Here is a 21,769-nt window from a genome sequence, read left to right on the forward strand (position 1 = left end):
GGGAAGGTGAGAGAAGACATTCAATGAATGAACATTTAGAGTAGGTGTTTATCTTCGGTAGATTTTAAACTCTGCTTAAAGTGTTCCTGAGGAGATTAGTCACTTCTTGCTTTAAAAAAATGGTTTTTAAGTGTTTAAATGGGTCCGAGGACTCTGCCATCCTTCACTGATTCTTGACATGATTGGGACCCTTGTGAAGCGTCTCTTAGCTACAAGTCATGCCATCACCAGGTGTGAAATGACACATATTCGTGGATATCTGTGCCGGTCCTATTCTGCATTCTGTGGGCAGCATGACAACAAATTGGATGAGACGAAACCCTCCCCGAGGGACTATATGGTCCATGTGGAAGGAAAACCAACCCAAAGCAAACAGGACTGAACATGTGAGAAAGAACATAAGGTCCAAGGAAGAAAGGTGATTGCCCAGCACCGCTGTCGGCTGTAGTTCTCACGCAGACGTTGGTCAAACATGAGTCTCATTAAGTGTTCGTAATCATTTTGTGAGTGATACTTTATGATTCCTTTTTTATAGATAAAACGGAAGGCCAGAGAGGTTAAGGAATTGGGCTCATGTCATGGAGCTAGTAAGTGATGGAATGGGAATTCAGATCAGGTCTGTCTGACTTCAAAGTGTCATGGGCACAGTGTCCCTAAGGGGGGATTTAGAAGAAAGACAAATTACTTCTAATGGAGGTTGAGGGGTGGTCAAGAGAAACTCCATGGGCAAGATCTCGTTTGAGCTGAAGCTTGGAAGACAGATAAGGTTTGGAAGTTCTATGGAAAAGAAGGGCCTTTCCGGCCAAGAGAAGGGCTTGGCAAGAGGCCAAGGATGGGTACACAGAGTTCCATCTAGCTAGTTCCGGGAGCAGCATGTAGTTCAACTTGACCTTAGCTCAAGTATGTGGCAGAAAGAGAGTGCGCCAAGCAGTAGGGCCTGGTTAAGGAGTCTCAGTTCCTGTGTGGGTGGTGAGGACTCAGTGAGGGTGCGCGCGGGGTTGAGCTGACACTGGGCACAGACCGGACGAGAGGAGCAGGTGACACTGGAGGCAGAGAGACCGGATGGAAGGTCATCAAGGGATGGCGGAGACAACTGTGAAAATGGAAAAGGGATGATGGCCCTAGACACGGAACAGGTGGGCCTGGTGGACTGACGGACTGGCGTAGTAGGCAGTGGATGGCAGGGGTCACTAGAGGTGTGAGCAGATGGCCTGTGAATTTGCTATAAGTTAAAATTTTGGCAACATACACCATGGCTGTTTGTAGAGGAGCTCCAAGCCGTAGCGGGGAGGTGGACAGAGTCCCCCGAAGCTGCTTGTACCCTTAAGAGTACCACATTGCAGAGTCTGAGCCCCAGATTTTTAGGCTGAGACATTTGCTCTACTATTATTTTAATCAGGTTCTGTTGAACTCATACTAAGCAATCTTATGAAACACTGAGGTGTAAAATTAGAATACAGGTAATAATCTGCTTCTCAGTGGAGAGAATGAGACGGAGTGAAGGCTTCTGTTTGCTGATCAACACACTTTTGCCCCAAGGGCTGATCTGCATGTGAGCTCGGGTCACATCCAGGATGTGGATGGGTAACTTTGCACTGGGTGGCTGTGCAGTGACCCCACCAGGGACTGGGTGTGCAGTGTGAGAAGCATGTCAGACTGGCATTGCTCCTGGCGGGGAGCACAGCGTTTCCTCCTGAAGTAACAGTGTGCCCTCTGGTTGGTTTTTTTCTTTCCACCACGTGCCCATGTCTTGAAATAAAGCTGGTGCCTGAGTCTTGGCCTGGAATCCATGTGTTCTCGTTAAGGTTCCTCTGGCATATCTCTGGTCTGTGCCTTGGTGTTTGTTTTTACAGTTTTACTTTGAGAAAACCATCTTACACATCATTTCCAGGTTCACTGGTGGAGTGTGTGTTCGCCCACACAGCTGTAGTGCACACCCTGGCCTCAGAAGGGTAACTTGCATTCTGTGACGTAGGGCAAGGCCTTCCATCTTCAAGTGGAACATTTGGACCCGAGGCTTCACCAGGTTGTAACATCCTTGCGCACATGGGAAGGGAAACACCGCAGAATACGCCCACGGCCTTCACACTTCTTGGCTTCGAGAGGTCTTTCTTTCCTTAAAACAACTTAGCAAGTAATCCTGGGTGGACCACTCTGACTGGGACCTTAGGGGGAGGGAGCTTCCAGAAGCTTCTGGGAATTTGAATGACCCCACATTTCAGTCACAACTCAAGAGTGTGAACAAGTCCTGAGGCCTATACCCGCCCTCGCTAAGTAGGAGGCACCGATGAGACCAGAAGGAAGGACCCTGCAGAACTTGGGGTCTGGGCCGCTTTCCAAAGGAGGGCATTTGACGTGTGTCTTGAGGGGCACTGGGATTTGGACCAGGGCAACAGGAGCAGTGTCGGTGTGTGAAGGGTTGGAGGGAGCAGAGGGGTAGGGGTCCCTTGAGTGTCTGCTCTCAGCCAGATCCTTTGCAATGTGTTGAAAAATTCCCCTTTACCATGGACGTTGCTGACGTCAGGTCCTGTAGGAGCCTGGCAGCTTACACGCGCGCCATCTCTCCCCTGTGATGCTGAGACCTGGCAGAGAAAGCGCTAAGTACCGGCTCATTTGACTAAGGTCAGAGACATCGCCCAAAGGCAGTAACTTAAAGAGCAGAGTCACCGCCGGGCACTGACACAGGAGCCTCAGCACAGCCCGCGCGGTGGGCACTGGCTCCACCTTAGCCATCAGGATGCTGAGGCGGGGCGGGGGGGTGCTGCAATTCCTCAGCGTCACTCTGAGAAGGGCTGGGCTCAGGGGTCCAAGCCCTGCGGCCTGAGTCCTCTGTGGCCTGGACTTTACCTGGTGACCGCGGGGACAGTGGAACACTGCCAGCTTCCGAGAATTTCTTACTTCTCCACGTGGCGAGCAGAGAAGTGAACACCTTCGCACTCTGGGGACTTTAGACCTTTTAACTGCTTAATAGAGTGGCACTGAGGTGTAAGGCATTTTCAAGTTGTATAGCGGTCTTCATCTCAGAAATTTCAAAAATGGAAATCCCGTGTGGTCTTGGTCTGCATTTTACACATGGGTATATTCTTAGGGTTTCCGTCTGTGTCTCTCCCACGGTTGCCCCTAGAGACGTGGCAGCGAGTGGTTGAGGCAGGACTGACGTGTCTGGGGGCTGCCTTTGACCCTGGACTCACTCTTCTGAGTAAAGAGGGAACTTGCCTCCTTTCACTTTCCTTTTACGAAACATTTAAATACATGTAAGAGTAAAGACAATAGCAGAAGGATTCCCCATATTCACAGCACTTGGATTTAAATATTGTAAATACTTTGTTATACTGAATTCTTATTCATTGATCAATTGCTGAAAATTTATAAAGCGAATCCCAGATATTTTATGTCATGAATGACCACCCCAAATTATCATGAGGTGTGTTTTATAGAGAATGAGGGCTTGTTTTTAAGATTAAAAACAAGCACATTGTTATCACAACTGTCAAAGTTAGTCATTTTTTTTAGTTATCATGTAATACTGTCTATATTCAGATTTCTCCAGTTGTTTCCACACTTTTTTTTTTTTTTTTAAACATTTGGAGTGTTAAGTTCAGATTTCAGTAGGGTCCATACATTGCATTTGGTTGTTTCATCTTTTAAGCCTTTCTTAGCTTAGAACGCCCCTGACCTGTGGAGTGTCCCACCTTCTGGGGGTGTGTGAGTGCTCACTGGAGTGGAGTTTACCCTGGTCCTCCCTCCCTGGATGGTAAACTAGGAGTTAGACATAAATGCTGGGTGGGTCCAGGTTCAGATGGGTCCACAAGAACAATCTATGCACTGCTGCTTTCCCTCATGGTGGGTAGTGTGCCCTGGACGGGAAAGGCGGTGGGGAAGTGGATTCTAGATCTGGGTGCTGACGGTGCTTGCTACTCCCAAGCTTCGGGTGCCTCTAGGCATGGTGACGCCGGATTTCTCGCCTTGCCGAGGGCTGGACGGGGTGGGAGCCTGACCAGTAACTCTCACCGGTGACGAGTGAGTGGGAAGGTGTTGTGAGGAGAATGATTGGCCGGGTCTGAGAGAGAAATAGAAGTGGCCACAGAGAAGGGGAATGGACGGGGAAGGAATGGTCAAAGGCTGGGGCAGAGCGAGGCCAGGGCAGGGCAGAACCGGTCCCCGTACACCTCCTCTGAGCCAGGATGCTGGCCCCGCACTAGGCTCACATGTCCCAACCCAAGCCCAGTTCCTCTGCCACCTGGCCCTCCCTCCCAGTGCATCCCAGCTCTCTCAACAGCAGGTACGTCCCCAGCCATTCAGTGCAAACATCTTAGAATCACCCCTCAACCTTCCCTTCTACCACATTCAGCCCGACAGCCAGCCCTGTGCTCCCCACCTTCAGCATCACCCTGAACCTGACCCCTCTTCCACAGGACCACCACCACCGAGCCCAGGTCCCCTCTCTCCTGGCTGATTGCAGCAGCCCGCTCCCTGTGGCCAGCCTCCACCCGAGCCTGCTGACGTCATTCTCTACGCAGCAGCCGAAGCCACCCTCTCAGTGGGTCCCCAGCTCTCAGCACTGGAAACACACCGTGAACAAAACAAGTCCCGTATCTGGGCAAGGCTCCCTTCTAGCAGGTCACATTTCAATTAGATCACGGCAGCTTCATGCTAAACTTCAGAGACTTCTGGGAGGCGTCCTCTGGGCCATGTGTGAAAGATCAGGCCTCCCCCCAGACCCTGTCCCCCAGCCCTTCCCCTTCCTGCTGCCCTCACAGCACTTGTAGCCGTCCAGCTACCATGTTATGTACATCTATGTGCTGTTTGCTTCTTTACTGCCTGTCTCCCCTGCTAGAGTGTGCTTGTTCACGCCACGTCCAGGCCCCTGCACTGGTGCTGGGCATCTGGTGGACTCTGCCTCGATATATTTTTTTTTAATGTTTTTTTATTGTGGTAAAAGTCACAATATAAAACACACTACTTTAACCGTATTTAACTGTACAGTTCAGTGGCAGTAAGTACATTCACGTCGTTGTGCAACTCTCACCGTCATCCATCTCCCCAATTTTTCACCTTCCTCAACTGAACTCTGTCCCCATGAAACGCTAACTCCCCATTCTCCCTCCCCAACGCCCCCCTACCCTCCAGCCCCTGGCATCTACCAACATACTGCCTCGATATTTGATTACTGGATGAAGAAGGAGGGACTGGAAATCGGGTGGCACAGGCGTCAGGGCTCAGTGATTTCTGAGCTGCTCTCTTGGAAGGGAATTGTGAGAAGCCAGAGTATCGGGGCACCAGAGTGGGGGGGTGGAGGTGGGGTTCTAGACCCTTCCTTTCCCTGTCCTCCCACCTCAGGGTTTTGATTGAGGGTGGGAAGCAGAGGGCTTCAACCTGGCTTTTATAAGCATCACTCAGGACAGTCGTACTTCTTGATGTTTTGCCTGGTCCTGAAAGTGAGACCCAGTAACTGGCAGCCGAGTATTGGCTCCACTTAGTGGAAAAAGCTGCTTTTCTGCTCCTAATGTTACCACTCCCTGTGCATAATGTAAACACCTGTAGCATCCATACCGGCGGCTCTCAGTCCAGTTCTATCTCAGCGCCAGTTACCCGGTTCCTGTCTCCTTCACTGCAGGGTGTACGTCGGGATAGGAGCAGGCAAGTGTTTTCACGGCCCCTCATCACCCTGACCTGCCGTCTCAAGGCTCAGAGAGAAAGGTTACAACGTGGCAGCGTTAACTCTTTAAGACTTGAGCTCCAAGAACACAGCAAGCAGGTCAAGTCCATTCCCTCCGTGCCCTGCCACGGGCAAAGCCTGCATAGAAACAGGTGCTTCCGCTGGGCTGGGAGGACGTGATGGAGATGCTGCAGGGTTCAGAGGAGTTGGCTTCTTGCGTGGCCAGCTTTTAGCAGGTCCGTCTTTCTCAGAGAGGTCCTGCAGGGCTTCCCAAACTTCCCTGCATTCTAAGGAGCCTTTTTAGGCATTGTTTTTCTAATCATCCTATGAAATGTTAATAGCCCTATAGATACACTGTGCATCTGTTTATAGGCTTCTCGCCTCAGCGTCATTCAACGACCTGGGCACCTAAGTGGGCAAAGCAGCTGCTTGGATGCCTGGGATGTGGGTTGAAATGTTGCAAGTACAGCTGGGTCCCTAGTTCAGTGTCATGGAAAGGAAGTACTGAAATCTGGTTGTGGCCAAAAGGTATATGCTGGGGAATTAACTAGAAATAATTCAGAACAAAATACAGGTAAGTGCCCAACTGCGTGGAGCACAGATAGAGGCAGGAAGTTAGGAAGCCCTGTGTCTGGGTGGCCTGGGACCTGAGGCTTCGTGGAAATATGGGCATGTGTTGAGCCTGGAAGGATGGGTAAGGCGAGGTAGGGAAAACAGGCATGAGGAAAAGAGAGGATCCACGGGGTATAGCTAGGCAGGGAGGAACGACTTCACCCGTGTTTGGAGCCGGTTATGGGGCTGTGAGTCGGTTGGTAAGGCTGGGAGTCTCCACAATAGACCTGGTAGGCAGACGGGGACCGGTTGGCAGCTGGTCTCGCATCAGAAGTCCCGGATTCTGTATCGAGCACCATAGTGTGAAAGTGCGTTTGCTCATTGAACTCCATCCTCTTTTCAGGGTCTCCGTGGGCTCCCTCGGGGCTGGCGAGGTCAGAGCTGGCCCCAAACCTCCCTGTTGACTCGGCTCCACTAACCGTTCAAGTTCATGTTTTTATCCCCACTTTTGAACATGGCCCAGAGAGTGCAGAAACCAAGGCCAGGGCAGGGCGTGTTCCTCCCCCGGGGGTGTAGGAGGGGGCGGTCTCACGTCAAACCCCAGAAACTTTCTTCGATTTTGCATTTTGGAAGCTTTTGAGGTAGAGAGGTTTCATGTTTAACCTAAATTATTATCAGCTAAATTATTATAAAAACTATCATGAGTACATAATTATAGATACTTAGCTTATAGATTACATATAATTATGCATGTGATTATGTAATTATTAAAGTTAGATAAAGTTGATTATAAAAATACCATTTTCCTTGGTCACATGTCGCCCGCCTCTGCAACGCGGGGAATTCTGGCTGTTTGAACAGTGAACTCCGATCATCAGTCTGGATTCCGAGGCCTTTTCTGCAGGAACTTTGCCCCCTTCTGTTATTAGAATTCTCAGCACTTCTTCCAGAAAGGGCTGGAGAGAGGAGAGGAATGTCATTCGTGGCAGGTGCGAGCAGGAAGCGGGGGGAGAGGTTTGGTGGAGGAGGAGGGGCCCTCAGCCCTCCACCCACGTGGGCTGCAGAGGATTCGGCGGTGGGCTTGGAGGATCGTTGGGTTTCCAGGGCGCATGTCGACCCCTGGGATCCAGCACAGAAGGAGCCGGGTCTCACAGCTGCTCAGCATCTGGACTGCAGTGAAAGGAGGGACGTCAGAGCTGAGGACAGGGACATCTGGGGGTGACAGCAGGGCCGCCCAAAAGTCGGCACCCGCCCCTGTGCTGCTCGTTTTTTCCTGGCTGTACTCTCTGTCCCTTCACTATTTCTTCTGTCGTTACTGCTGTCTATCCTTGGTGGTCATGGTACTGAGGGGAAGAAAAGCACTGGTTCTAGGGCGGGCAAGCGTTACATGCTTTAATCACTTTAGCAGATTTAACCTTCACAGCAGCCTTTGATTTGGGCATCTTCCTCTCCCAGAGAAGGGCTGCCCAAGGTCAAGGGTGTGACCCTTGTACTCTGAACATCCTCTGATCTCTTCCCTCCCTAAATGCTCTTTCTCTCCCCTCCACCATATAATCATGGCTTTTGGTGTCCTCGTGGACCCTCTGAATCCCCCTGTCTGGGTTTAGGGCCCAGCACTCCCACCTCCTAGCGGTGGGAGCTCGACCGGCTCCCTGGCCTCAGTGTTTCCATGCCGTCAGCTGTGAAATGGGGACAGTGATGTGTGAGCTGACTCAGCGAATGTTAGTTGTTAACATTTCCTCCTTCTTTACAAATATGAACCAGGTGCCTCTCCCCTCTCCCCCCCTTTCCCTTTTGTCCATCTACTTCTTTTTTCCTATCTGTAATCGAGCTGCACAGCGCAATAGCAAATCAAACAGAAACAAACCTGTCCTTCAGACCGTGTGCTCTTACAGCCCCCTGGGTTTGGTCCTTCCATCAGCCCCTGAAATTAGAGGCAGCAGATTGGGACTTTACAGTCACTTCCTGTGCTTCACAGCCCTCCCTGGCCGTTACCTCGCCGGCCCCACCTGTCTCCAAGTGGAGTTTGCCAAACAGGCGTCAGTAACTGGCCAGAGCCAGGCATGGCCCCAGGTCGCAGGGTCCAGAGGTGGCCGAGCTTCGGGAAGACGCCTGCGCCTGCGCTGGGCTCCCGCCAGCGCCTCCGGCCACCCTGCCCTCGGGGAGTAGCAAAAATAAAGACTGCAAAATCTAGCAAACTGAACATCTTTAAACGGGACAAGAGGCTTCAAAACTGCTGCGTTATACGGAAGAAACCTTGGCCGCAGATCTCGTCTGTAACGAGTGTTTGACAGCCATCGGGGCCCTGCTGGCTCTGCCCACACCTCTGGTGAGAATGGGGTGAGCAGGGTGTCCCCTCCCTCCTACAAGGCCCAGGGATTAATGGACAGGTTGAGATCGCGGTGGGCGGGAGGACCGTGATGATATGAGGTGTCGGCTCCTACCAGGGCCTCGGGAGGGGAGGGCAGGGCGGGACGAGGGAGGAGCTCCTTTCGGTGATGAGGCGATGCGACTGGGGCCCAGAGGTCCTCCCTCTTGAGCTAGGATTTCACTTCTGTGTGCAGCAGCCCCTCCCTTTCCCTCCCGTATCCCCTGCCTCTGCTCTAGCTTCTGCTTTGAACAAATACTGACATTTCCATTTAGAGCTTTTGGAAGGCAATTTAGAAACACATGTAAAATTTTAAAGTATGCATACTCTTCAGTCCATAATTCTACTTTTTGGTATACCTATATTGGAGAAATACTTTCACAATTTTTTTTAAACATGCATTTTCAAGGATGTTTACCACAGTATTTGTAACAATAAAAAACAAGGGGAAGAAGTGCTAATCGATGGCAGAATGGCTAAATAAATCATACTATAACTGTAGCAGGACCTGCCACGCAGCTAGTCACCCCTCATGACATTGCCATTCTGACTATTTTTGACCTAGAAAATGGCAGTTTCGTAGAGTGAGAGAGATCCCTGCGCCTCTATTTCTTCATCTTTAAAATGGGGACAATCATCGTGCCTCTCACAGGTTAATGTGAGGATTTACTGCAATACCGTGTGGCCGAGGCTGTGGCCCACGGCCAGGGCCCGGTAACTGTTCGCTGATACTTCTGTGTATCTGTGTTAACATGGAGAGAGCCCAAAATACACCATGTGGAGAAAACAGCTACATGTATATGTTTTCAAATATCGATGAAGTATGAACCCATTCATGGGGGGAAAACGTGTGTGTGTGTGTGTGTGTGTGTGTGTGTGTGTGTGTGAACTCCGACGAACAGGACGAGAAAGCCACTCTCCAAGCCATTCCTAATGGCTAACCCTGGAGAAGGGAGCTGGGATTGGGGGAGGGTGGGGCACGGGCAGAGGACGTGCCTCGCAGAGTTCACCCAGGGGAGCAGAGCTGCTGGCAGACGCACACACCTGTAAAGGGAGCGGCCCTTCGTCGTGTGTGGGGCCGTTTTGGCTGGCCCGGGAGGGCTCTCATCTCTGCAGTTCCTGCTGGAGCTTGAAGTCCCAGGGAGAGTCGTCACGAAGGGGTGATGGATGTAAATGGATGGATGATTAAGAGGTCAGGACCCCCAAAAGCAGTATCCGCAGCCCCGTGAGGACACACCGAAGCCTCTGTGGGTTCCTGCTGCACCTGGCCTGGGCGGCCTGGGTGGCCTGGGTGGCGTGGGTGGCCTGGGTGGCGTGGTGGCGTGGGTGGCCTGGGTGGCGTGGGTGGCGTGGGTGGCCTGGGTGGCCTGGGTGGCGTGGTGGCCTGGGTGGCCTGGGTGGCCTGGGTGGCCTGGGGTCCTGCAGCAGCCGGGCCCTCCCAGGAGCAGACACAGCCAGGCCCAGGACTCAGAGGGGCTGGAGGGGCTGGAGCTGCTGCAGGTCTAGCTTCTGCTTCATACCGAGGAGGTGAATCAGCAGGTCAGCCGCGATGCGTGTGACCTGCAAAACCCGTCAGACCTCCCAGGAGTGTCCCTTGTGGTCCCTTAACTGGAAACAAACAAGAAAGAGGATTCTGCCGGGCACGCCGCAGGGCCATCAAGGGGAATTACACGTTTTCCTCCAAATACTTCTGGATTAATTGAACTGTTTTACATTGTGACTATAAATGTAAATACTGCTTGTGAATTAAAAAAAAAAAGAAACCTTGGTGAAAAAAAAAGGGGGAAAAAAGGAAAGAAAACTCTTTTATCCAGTGAGATTCGGTGTTCAGTTGTGTAGCTAACAGCCTGTTGAGATGAGGGAGAAATCAGGCCTCTCTGCACTGTCACCACCTGGTCCCGCTGCCATCACCTCTCACTGGGCTGCTGCAGTCACCCCCTGACGGGCCTCCCTTCTCATCTGTTCCCACTTCAGCCAGAGTGACCGTTTCAAAATGCAAATTAGGTGCTGCTGTGGCCTCTTTAAAAATGTTCCAATGACTTCTCATTGCCTTTATTGTGAAATCGTAAATCATAACTGCTTACTGTGGTGCTGAAGTCACTGTAACTCTCTCTCTCTCTCTCCCTCTCTCTCCCCTCCCCTGGTCACAGAGCCAGGACTGCTACAGAATTAGTGTGTATAGTAGTAAGAAGCTTACTGATCCCCTACTCTGTGCAGCGTCATGCTAGGTGCCTTGACTACATGACCTGATTTAATACCCACAGCATCTCTAGAAGCTTTTCCTATCTTTTTTCTTTTTTTTTTCTTTTTTTTTTTTTTTTTGGCCGTACGCGGGCCTCTCACTGTTGTGGCCTCTCCCATTGCAAAGCACAGGCTCCGGACGCGCAGCTCAGCGGCCATGGCTCACGGGCCCAGCCGCTCCGCGGCACGTGGGATCTTCCCAGACCGGGGCACGAACCCGCGTCCCCTGCGTCGGCAGGCGGACTCTCAACCACTGCGCCACCAGGGAAGCCCTGCTTTTCCTATCTTTATTCACAGACAAGGATGCGGAGATTTAGGGGACATTGAGAAACAGACCAGAAGTCTTACAGCCGTTGCGCGGCAGCTGTAGGCCTGGAGCCTGACTGGGTCTGACCCCAAGTCCATGAGCATATTCAGCAGCCGTCCATCCTGTGAAGAGCCTCTGCTCTCCTGGCCACACCACCTCTGGAGGGCGCGACTGCCTTCCCTCTGGGCTGCAGGCTCCAGGAGGGTGGGAGCCCGGGAGCAGCTGTGGGTTTGCTGCTGCACCTCCAGCCCCTCCCATCCTGCTTGCACACATCAGGCCACCAAACAGTGTTCGTTGGAAGCGTAGGTGTGCTGGAGTGATGGCTGGGGCCAGGGTGTACCAAGCAAGGTGATCCGTGCCTGGCGGGGCCTGTGGTCAGTAGGGGCCGGGGTGTCATCTCACTGTGACACAAGCTGTGATAAGTGCCACGAAGGGCGCTGGGGAAAGTGGAAGGGGGGCCCGGCCTGCCCTGGGCAGGGAGCAGCGGGGCACAGCGAGGCATTCAGGAGGTGTTTGCAGGATGAGTCACGGGGAACAACAGTTCAGCCTGATCTCGCTGCTTCCATGCGCCTCTGCTCAGGGCTTCTCTGGGCTCCGTGGCCAGTAATGGGATAGGTGGGTACCGCCCACCCATCTCTGGGAACAAATCAGTGCAGCAGTAGAAGCATCTTTCTACACGGTGGGAACTGTCCCGCCGGCCGGGCTGCCCTGCGCCCCTCCCCTCCCTGATGGCCACCTCTAGGTCCCACCAGTGTCGCTGCCCGTGGGACAGCTGCCCGTGGGCTAGGAATAGGCAGACTCTTCAGTGTCAAGTAAGGGGTGTGTTCTGGTTCGGTTCTGATGACACTGGTAGATGCTGAAGCCTGGGTTTGTTGGGAGCTTGGCGTGTACTTTGCACAGAGTGCCTGTTGCGTGTCATGCCCGTTGCTTCTCACAAAAGCCAGTGAGGCCGCCCCTCCAAAGAGGAGGAGGCTGCAGTGCCATGCGGTCCATCTGTCCAAAGCCCCACAGCACTCGCGTTTAGAAACTAGACTGTAGTGCCTTCTAGAGAGTTCTGGCTCCAGTCCCTAAGCACAGTCTGCAGCCTCAAGGAGAGAGGTTTCCAAGGGCAGCCGCCCAAGCCTTTCACACGTGAGACTTGGCTGGAGTCGAGACCACACCTGCTGGGCTGTGTGCGTGTGTGTAGGGGCGGGTGATGAGTGAGTCCTCTGCCTAACATGCACCCCTCGAAGTGGTGATACAAAGGGGTGTGTCCTTCGCAGAGGGCTCACCCCCCTACCCACCCATGTGCTGAACAGGCTTAGCTCTAAAATTCCCTTTCAAAGTCGCTCTATAGCTGTAGATCTGATCACCAAGTATCGGCTGGTTTTCTGGACAACTTCTACCATAAAGGTTTGTCCTAAGGCCAGTGGGTTGGGTATTGGTGACCTAGGTTAGAGGTATCACTGAAGCATAAAGGCAAGTTGGTCATTGTTGCCCAAAAAAGGACTTTCCTATTTCACAAGCTCCTACAGGAGTGTTTTAATAGTTGCGTTGAGGCCCGCAAGGTAACGGACCTAATTTATCCTTGCCCTTCAGGTGCTGGTGTTTCATCGCAGTGCTGCATTATTCCTCGTGCACTCCAGTGTCGTAAATGGGAGAGAAAAATTGGGCATTTAGTTCTTTGATGGAGTTTATAAGTATCCCAATTAGTCATTTCCAAGGACGTTAAGAATTCTGTACATCACCTCATACTGCCTTTCAGGGCTCTGAAAACACAAGGGCGTGGATTCTTGATGGATTCAGACTTTCTGATTTATTTTTTCCCAAGGTACTTCATCAGGGAATGCAAGTCATTTGCCTTCTCGAAGCTTCCTCTCCTCCCCTGGAGACTCGTGGAGTTTTCTCGATCTTTTTTTCCTTCTGCTTCGAAACCCCTTCAAGAACTGGGGTCTGGGCTGAAATGACCCAGAACCTGACCCCTCAGAGTTGCTTTCCGTTCCAGCCAGGGCGGCAGAGCCTGGCTGCCACCTGGCCCAGCAGACCAGACCCCTAGTCATAGAGGGTGCGTGAAATAAAGGTCCGTCTGTTGTGGTGGTTTGTTCCAGAGCTGGTGATGCTGCTGGAATGGTGGTCGGGCACGGAGTGCATCATCCACACGGACCCCCGGGCCTACCCCAAGTACGGGAAGGAAAACGCCATCGTTGTTCTGAACCACAAGTTTGAGATCGACTTTCTCTGCGGTTGGAGCCTGGCCGAGCGCTTCGGGGTCTTAGGGGTAAGTCGGACGTGCATTTCCCATCTCACACGTCTCTCTCCTTCAACCCTGTAACTTGTCTTTTCGCTCTCGGTCGTTCAGAGTTTGCAGCAGCATCAACAGACTTGTTGAAATGTTCTTAACCCACTGCTTTTCCTCCTTGCTCAGAATCAAGTGAACATCTGCTTATGAGTAAGGGTCGTGTTTATTCAGCAGTTATGATGCACTGGGCATTTGACGTGCGATTAATGTATTTAATCCTTACAGAAACATTTGGGAGTCAGGAACTGACACCTGTCCTTTTTGAAAAGCTGCGGTTAAATACCCTGCCAGTGGTCACACAGCTGTTACGCAGGTTTGCATTTGAACTTGTCCAGCTTCGTATTCTTAATCTCTGTGCTCTGCTCCCTCCCTGGCTGACGGGCAGAATTCACCTCTGAATGTTCATCCTCGTGGATGTGAGAAAGCTGAGTGCCTAGGCGACAGCGTTTGACCTGCAGAATTCAGAATAAATACAAAATCCTGTCTTTCTCCAACTAGTTTGACTTCTTGCATACCTTTGGGACTGGGACTCCCCAGTTGACTTTTGTCATGGTTAACACATTGAGCTGTGCTGGTTGAGCCCGGAGCAAGTACCAGAGTCCTTGGGCTCAGGTATCCCGACAGGAATCACGGCGTGGACCAGCCCGGGGCTGGGAAAGTTGGAGACCACTCGCACTGGAACCTGGAGATCCTGTGTTGCCCCTGGGAACAGTCCCCCGCAGACAGGCGGGGCCCGCGCACGTCGCACTTGCTTTTGGTGGCCCATGTAGACAGAATCATAGTGTGTAGAAGGCAGGAGTTTGAAGACCAGGCAGAGTAGATGTGACAAGAGTCCTGGGTCAGATTCCCTGGGGATGGTCTCAGTGTGTCCAGTCCCGGACGTGCCTGGGAGTCCCAGAGTTGGAAACGGAACTTTGGGTCCTGCTGGCCTCTGCCTGTTGGGAAGAGCGTTGGCTAAGAGACTAAATAGCCTTGGGACACATTTTGTATTTGCTTTTTTAAACTTTTTTTTTTAATTTATTTATTCATTTATTTATTTTGGCTGCATTGGGTCTTCGTTGCTGCGCGCGGGCTTTCTCTAGTCGTGGCGAGCGGGGGCTACTCTTCATTGCGGTCCGCGGGCTTCTCATTGCGGTGGCTTCTCTTGTTGCGGAGCATTGGGCTCCAGGCGTGCGGGCTTCTGCAGTTGTGGCTCATGGGCTCAGTAGTCGTGGCTCACAGGCTCTAGAGCGCAGGCTCAGTAGCTGTGGCGCACAGGCCCAGTTGCTCGTGGCATGTGGGATCCTCCCAGACCAGGGAATCCTCGAACCCGTGTCCCCTGCACTGGCAGGTGGATTCTCAACCACTGCGCCACCAAGGAAGTCCTAAACATTTTTTAAAAATTTGGAGCCAAAGGTGAGAGAAGGAAATATGCTTAGAAACAGGTTCCAATAATGTCTTTAGGCCAAATGATGGTCGTTGTACAGTTAAACTATCAAAAGGCAACTAAGATCGTTAGCAGTTTTTCAAGAGATGGAAACAGTGTGTTAAGTCACTGTTGCTACCTTAAGACTTCTAGAAAACTGGAATGCCTGGGGGTGAGTGCACTGAAAGGATTTCTAGGAATGGACAGGCCGCCCTCCCAACAGTTTCTCCTTTGCTTTCCTATTTGTTCTTCCAGTACTGACGTGATGTCTGTGCAGGCACGTGTGTGTGCGTGTGTGCGTGTGTGTGCGTGTGCGTGCGTGTGTGTGCGTGTGTGCGTGCGTGTGTGCGTGCGTGTGTGTGTGCGTGTGCGTGTGTGCGCGTGTGTGCGCGTGCGTGTGTGCGTGTGTGCGCGTGCGTGTGCGTGTGTGTGCGCGCGCGTGTGCGTGTGTGTGTGTGCGTGCGTGTGCGTGCGTGCGTGTGTGTGTGTGTGTGTGTGTGTGTTCAAACATATTTTCAGGAACAAAACCAGAAATTCTATTATCTACCTTTCTCTGTCGTAGAGGCCTCGGACAGAGATCTTAGCTACAGTTCTGTGGCTTTATTTTTTTTTTTAATTTTTTTGCGGTACGCGGGCCTCTCACCGCTGCGGCCTCTCCCATTGCGGAGCACAGGCTCCGCACGCGCAGGCTCAGAGGCCATGGCTCATGGGCCCAGCCGCTCTGCGGCATGTGGGATCTTCCCGGACCGGGGCACGAACCCGTGTCCCCTGCATCGGCAGGCGGACTCTCAACCACTGCACCACCAGGGAAACCCCTGTGGCTTTATTGTCGCTGAGAGGAGAGAAAAATGTCATAATCCGAACCCCATCGTGGATACAGATGATCGACGACCGGATCCTTCTTCCCTTACGGGAGAAAGCGTACGGGGTGTCTTTGCCTCCTGACCGGAACTAGTGCTAATGCCGCCTAAGCTAGCCTTCCTGGAGCGCTGGTTCTTCACGCGCACTTCGGGGGCAGCTGCTGGTTTTCTGGGCTTCGCAGGCAGCTTGGGTGTGTTCATGCTCAGGATGTGAAACGCGTAATTTGGGGCAACAGAAAGTGTGTTGGACTTAGAGGCACTTTCCAGTGGCCATGGTCCCCCTGGTGGCTTTGTGACCACGGGCTTCTTCTACGCGCGTCTTTCGCCTTATTTGTGCTATTTTCAATCTCTATGGTATGGTTGTTGTTTACTTTTTATAGATAAACAGGCAGAGCCTCGTTTGGGTGAAGAATTTGCCCCAGGGTAGGAACTAGTAACTCTGATTTCCCAGTTGCTGCTCTTTCCTCCTGGAGGGTGTTGAGAGGAAAGGCTGGGGGAGTGCCTTGTGTCAGAGAATGACCAGGGTGATGGCTGGAGGGACCAAGTTTCCAGTCCTGCCACAGTACCCCCCCCACCCCCGGTCTGTGCGGGGCTCGTTCTGAGGAAAGAAAACCCTCAGTACCACCATGGGGTCAGGGATGGAGCGACGGGACCAAGGAAGCAGGGGCACAAACAGGGAGGGGGGACCTTGGACCGGACAGGAGACCCAGGGCTGAGCAGGGCAGGCTTTCGTGGACTGAAGAGTGTCAGCGCCTTTTAGCATTTACAGGCAGAGGCTCTGAAACGCCGATCACTTTACACCTCGGCACACAAGGGTGCAGAGGCGTGAACGTTCTTAAGCAGAATGGCCACCCGCCCACGGCACAGGGACTGCTCGTCTCCAGCCGTGACTGCCTCGATGCGTACCGTAGCTACTGGATTTCATTTCTTCCTCTTGAAAACCAAACAACTGATGTCGTGTGCAAGGGCACGAGCCTTGCCTCTTGGTCTGGAGTTTTAGGAACTCCACCCAGCGGGGGGGTGGGCAGGTCTCACCACCTTAGGACAACACCGCTCCCCTTCTCACTGGAGCCTGGGTAGCCCTGCTCAGGGCGCCGCCAGATGGCCTGGCCCCCAAGTTCCCTCCAGCAGTGGAGGGACAGTGGGGAGCGGGCAGCAGGTGAGCACTGAGCTCCCTACCCCCCAGCACTGGGGAAGCAGCCGGTGCTGGGGCCGTGGCCGTCTGTGCACGGTCTGATGCAGCCGTGAGCTGGCAGAGGCACTGGGAGGGAAGGGAGAGGGCGTCGTGACCTTGCGGGGTTGAGCCAGCTCAGGTGGAAGCTCCAGACTGTGTTCTCACGGGGGGATGTTCTCCCTACGTGGCAGGGCATGATTTACCCCCCACGTGTGTCTCCTGGAGCACCTGAGGTTTACCTGGAGGGCCTGAGGCCAGGGGAGCTGCCTGACCCCTTCCTAAAGCAGCCCATACATTCCTACTACCCTTGAAAGGAACCAAGGAGCATCTTGTTATATGAATTGTTTAGCAGAACTTTTGTCTTAATTGACCTTCAAAAAAACTCACCTGATTCACCTCTTTTGTTATTTATTTATTTATTATTTTTGGCTGCGTTGGGTCTTCGTTGCTGGGTGCGGGCTTTCTCTAGTTGTGGTGTTTGGGCTACTCTTCGTTGCGGTGCGCGGGCTTCTCATTGCGGTGGCTTCTCTTGTTGTGGACCACGAGCTCTAGGTGCACGGGCTTCAGTAGTTGTGGCACGCGGGCTCAGTAGTTGTGGGTCGTGGGCTCTAGAGTGCAGGCTCAGTAGTTGTGGCGCACAGGCTTAGTTGCTCCGTAGCATGTGGGATCCTCCCGGACCAGGGCTCAAACCTGTGTCCCCCGCATCGGCAGGCAGATTCTCAACCACTGCGCCACCAGGGAAGCCCCCATCTCTTTTTTTTAAGTAACACATGTTGAGATCCTTCTGGAGTCTGAGGAGTTTGGTTTTTAGAGAAGAAGAGTTATAAAGGTTCCTGACGGGGCATTTTTCATCTTAACATGTAACAACCCAAGAGGAAGTGAGTTGAAATTGAAGCAAGTGAAATTTGCAGAAATCCTTGAGAGGAGGGTTATTAAATGTGAAATTGGATTTGCTGAGAAAGTGATGGGATCCTTTTAAAAAGAAAAAAGGGGGAGGGTTTTTAGTCTTTTATAAGCTTTTACCCTGTGTGGTCATTCTGGTGGCCTGTCCCCCAGGCTCTGGTCCCCTCGGAGCTGGCCTTGCCTGGCATGGGCCGGGCACCAAAGGCTCTGGTTATGGTCTTTAAGGGGTTCACTGACTCATTCCTCCTTGGGGTGAGTGTGACCAGTGGACAGGCCAAGGCGTGCGATGCAAAGGGTCACGGCTTCCGAAGCTTCGAGTCTGTTTACTTTTCTCTCTGCCCCAGTAAAACACGCATGTCCTCCTTCACAGTGGCCCCAAAAGGTTACCTGAGATCACGTTTGTTGGGTCTTTGAGCAGTGTCAGGGCCTGGTAAGCGCTCCGTAACAGCAGCTGTTCTTGTCCATTTTTATCTGCTGGGTACGTGTGGCCTGGCAGTTACCCCGGAGGCCAACTGGGATGTTCTGTTCGGGTCTTTAAAGAAGCCCTATGTGTTAGTTATCTACGGCAGGTGACAAGCCCCAAACGTAGTGGCTCAAAACAAACTCGAGTTATCACCGGTTGTGTGGTCTGAGATCAAAGCTCAGCTCCGCGGGGCTCCTGGCAGGGGTCCCTCGGAGGCTGGATGGTCTCATCTGAAGGCTGGCCGCGCAGTCATCTGCCTCCAGGCTCACCCCTGTCTGTTGCCAGCCTGACTCTCGCGCCTGGGCCTCTGCTCGGGTGTCAGCTGATCCCCACGGGGAGCGATGCAAGAGTGAGTGGGAGAAAAAAGCACCTGAAGCAGAAGCCACGGCCTTGTTGCACCTGAAACTTCTGCTGTATTCCATTTGTTGGAGATGAGTTGAGGAGCCCACCCCGTACTCCAGGAAGCAGGGAGGTACCAAGAGGAGAGGACCGCTGGGGCCAGCGTGGAGGCTGCCTGCCACCCACAGCATGACGTTTAGCCTCACACCTCACGTTCCCATTTAGTTGACAATTATTTAGGGGATCCATCACAGCTCTGCCTGAAACTAGATCGAATTCCTGTCGCATGTCTGCGTACATCGAGGTGCAGAGGAGAATGGAATTCTTATTCCTAAGCAGGGGGCGCTCACGAACTCCCTAGTGCCTTCTGGGCACGAGGCCTCAGTTGATGACGAGGGCGGCTGATGCATCTTCAAAATACTTACCCAGCAAGCGTGTTGGGTGTATCTTCTGTGGAAGACACCGCTCTGGGTGCTGTGGAGATACAAGGACAGACTGAAAGGTCCAGCCGTTGCTCTCAGTGACTTTCTAACATATAGAGAGAGGCAACGAAGGGGCATATAAGCCGGTCACACAACACAGGGCTTGAACAATAATGGGAGGTGGGGCACGCGTCCATGGGGGCCCCCTGTGCGTGTCCACAGACCAGTCAGCCATACAGCAGCTTCCTGGGGGTCCTTTGCCTGCTGGGGAGGGCCCAGAGGTCCCGGCTAGGAGCTGGGGCCACCGTGGTCAAGGCAGAATACGGGGGGGGCGAGTTTTGGTGTCTGGGGCAGCTCTGTTTATACCAGCCTGTGGGGAAGGACTTCAGTATTTCAACAACTGGAGAATGATGTTTCAGTGCTGTTAGCACACTGACTGCTGCACCCAGCGATGCAGAAATTTCCCAGAAGGCGTTGACACAGGGCTGAGGCCTTGAAGAACGGGGGTGGTTTTAGGAGGGGATGAGAGAGAGGTGTAGGTAAAGGGAGAATTATGAGGCGAGGGACAGGGGTGCCTGGAGGGAGATCATGAGTGATGTGGCCACCCAGCGAGGATGTGGCCAGCTGCCGTGGTCCTGGGCTCTGCTGACCAGTCCTTCTCCGTCTGTCAAGCGTACATTTCAGCCCTCCCACTGCCTCGTTCGCTGGCTGCCACCTCAGGGTCACCGTGGGGTGCTTTTGGACTTACTAACCCGAATCAGAAAGAAGGTGTCATGAAACCCAAGAAAATCAAGAACTGAACCCAAACCTGTCAATGTTCGGTTTGATTTCGCCAGGCTGCTTCTGGTTATGAACAGGCAATGGGGTTCTTTCTGTGCGAGGTCACACATATCTAAAAACCAGCATTTCTTAAAGTTTGATTATACAAGGACCAGTTTTCTAACTACAGATTCCTGAAAAGAATGTCGATGCAGACTTGTTTACAAAGGCTGCACGAATGTTATTTCCTATAAACCTCCCATCAATGATCACGTTCTCCCAAATTGTAGGTTTCCTGTGTTTTATTTTCAAACGTGTAAAACTACCCAATAAAGTGGATGCCCTGAAAGATGAATGTGTGCTCAGGTCTCCAGAACAGATCTTTCTGTTTCCCTCTGAGGATAGCAGGGGAGAGACAGATGTGTAGGCAAAACTCCCAAGTGGTTTTGAGACCCACACGTGTGACTTGTACCCTGGCTCCTGCGTTTACCAGCTCTGGGACCGTGGGGAGGTTATCTGACTTTTCTGAGCCTCAGTTAACCGTTCCCATTCCGTGCTGTTTAAGGGTTTCGTGAATATAAGTAAAATACCTCATCAATCGCCTAGCACAAAGTAGGCGTGCCCTAACTGTTAGCTCCTTCCACCCTAATTCGTTTCCCTTCATTCAGTGTTTTCTCATGAAAAGTAGGATAAAGTGTAGAGGGTGGAAGAGAGATGGAATGTTCTCAAAATGCGATTTGACCAGCGGTTCTGCCACTGGATCCCGTGCGGCTGAAATCCCCCATCACTTTTACGAACTGCGAGGTATCGTGGCATTTGTTTACCTTCATCCCGGCTTCTTCATAGGTGCCTGTCAGGCTCTCTCTTTGGCTACAGAGAGATTAGAAGTTTCTAGATGTGGAGAAGTGTTGTTTTCCTTACCAGTGGCTACACCTGCAGCCATGGTTTCGTCAGCCCCGTTAAGTTGGATTCCGGCATCCTCAGGTGGGTCTGCAGGGGACTCCTACACCTCCCACTCCCACCCCAGTTAATCGGTTAACGGTTAATCCGCAGCTCTGTCGGCGCTGCTGCCAGGCGCCGCCAGCTCGGGGAGGAAGCAGGGGGGCCGCCGTTTGCCTCTGTGTGTTCACCAGTTGGGCCAGGCAGGCTCTGGCATGTGACACAGGTAAGAATCCTGAGAGAATGGAGATGACGTGAAAGCCCTTACAATCCCGGGAGCTGGGAGAAGCGTTGGCCACGGAAAGGAGTCTCTGGAAGTACAGATGCATCTTGAGCTCATAACCAAGTGTATTCCTGGAAGTGGTAGCGTGCACTTTATTTTTAAGAGCGTAGCCCCGAGTTAGATGCGCCAAGTCTTCTTTTTTATTGCACAAGATCCTCTGGCTTGCCTTTAACAAGCCGAAGTCGGATCACACCGACCGGCGGTAAATCCAGGCTGGCTTACAGCAGTGGTGCCGCTGGGCGTCCTCCCTCCTCTTCCTGCAACTTGGCAAAGGCCTGTGACGTTTGCTCTGGGAGCCGACTGTGCACCCGTCGCCCCGTCCGCTGCTGCCTCTGTTGCACCCGTCTGCCACCTGCCCAGGGGGCCCCGTGCCCCCGTGTTCCTGAGCTTCCGTTGACTGTTCCTCAAACACCCCCGGCTAGAGGTACTGAGCACAGGGAAGCGACTCCATGATCTTCTGCCCCCTCCCTGGAAGGCTCTGTCTCCCTGTCTGCCCCGGCCCAGGTCCCCCCAGGATGGACTCAGGCTGGTCTTTCAGATCAGAGGCCAGGCAGCACCACAAGATCCGTGCCCAGGAAGCGGGGCAGAGCATCCTGCCAGGAATTCCTCCGGAGCCCTGATCCCACAGACCACAGTCAGCTGTGACTTACTCTGAACCTAAGAGCTGCCTCGTTTGTCCCCAGATGCCCTTCTTTTTCACTCCACGTCTGCACTCTGGTCAAACCAAGAGCAGTTTGGGGCTTGGAAGCCCGTAAGCTGGGGTCCGGGGGAGACGTTATCGAGATCCAAAGAGCTGCAAGCATTTTGCTGGACTTTG

General features: G+C 52.8%; 1 protein-coding gene across 5 annotated transcripts in view; it reads left to right on the top strand.

Moving 5' to 3' along the window:
* LOC132530597 (E3 ubiquitin-protein ligase parkin) overlaps positions 1-21,769 on the top strand; it is a 1,420,256-nt gene that overhangs the window by 1,382,451 nt on the left and 16,036 nt on the right. For all 5 annotated transcript variants that reach the window (XR_009543830.1, XR_009543829.1, XM_060167843.1 and 2 more), the window contains exon 13: positions 13,215-13,384. Coding sequence is in view for 3 of the 5 variants with exons in the window: in XM_060167843.1 (XP_060023826.1) it covers positions 13,215-13,384 (170 nt within the window). In the remaining 2 variants the exon portion in view is untranslated. The remainder of the gene's footprint in view (positions 1-13,214; positions 13,385-21,769) is intronic.

This window comes from Lagenorhynchus albirostris, chromosome 12, assembly GCF_949774975.1.
Source record: "Lagenorhynchus albirostris chromosome 12, mLagAlb1.1, whole genome shotgun sequence".
Taxonomy (NCBI): Eukaryota; Metazoa; Chordata; class Mammalia; order Artiodactyla; family Delphinidae; genus Lagenorhynchus; species Lagenorhynchus albirostris.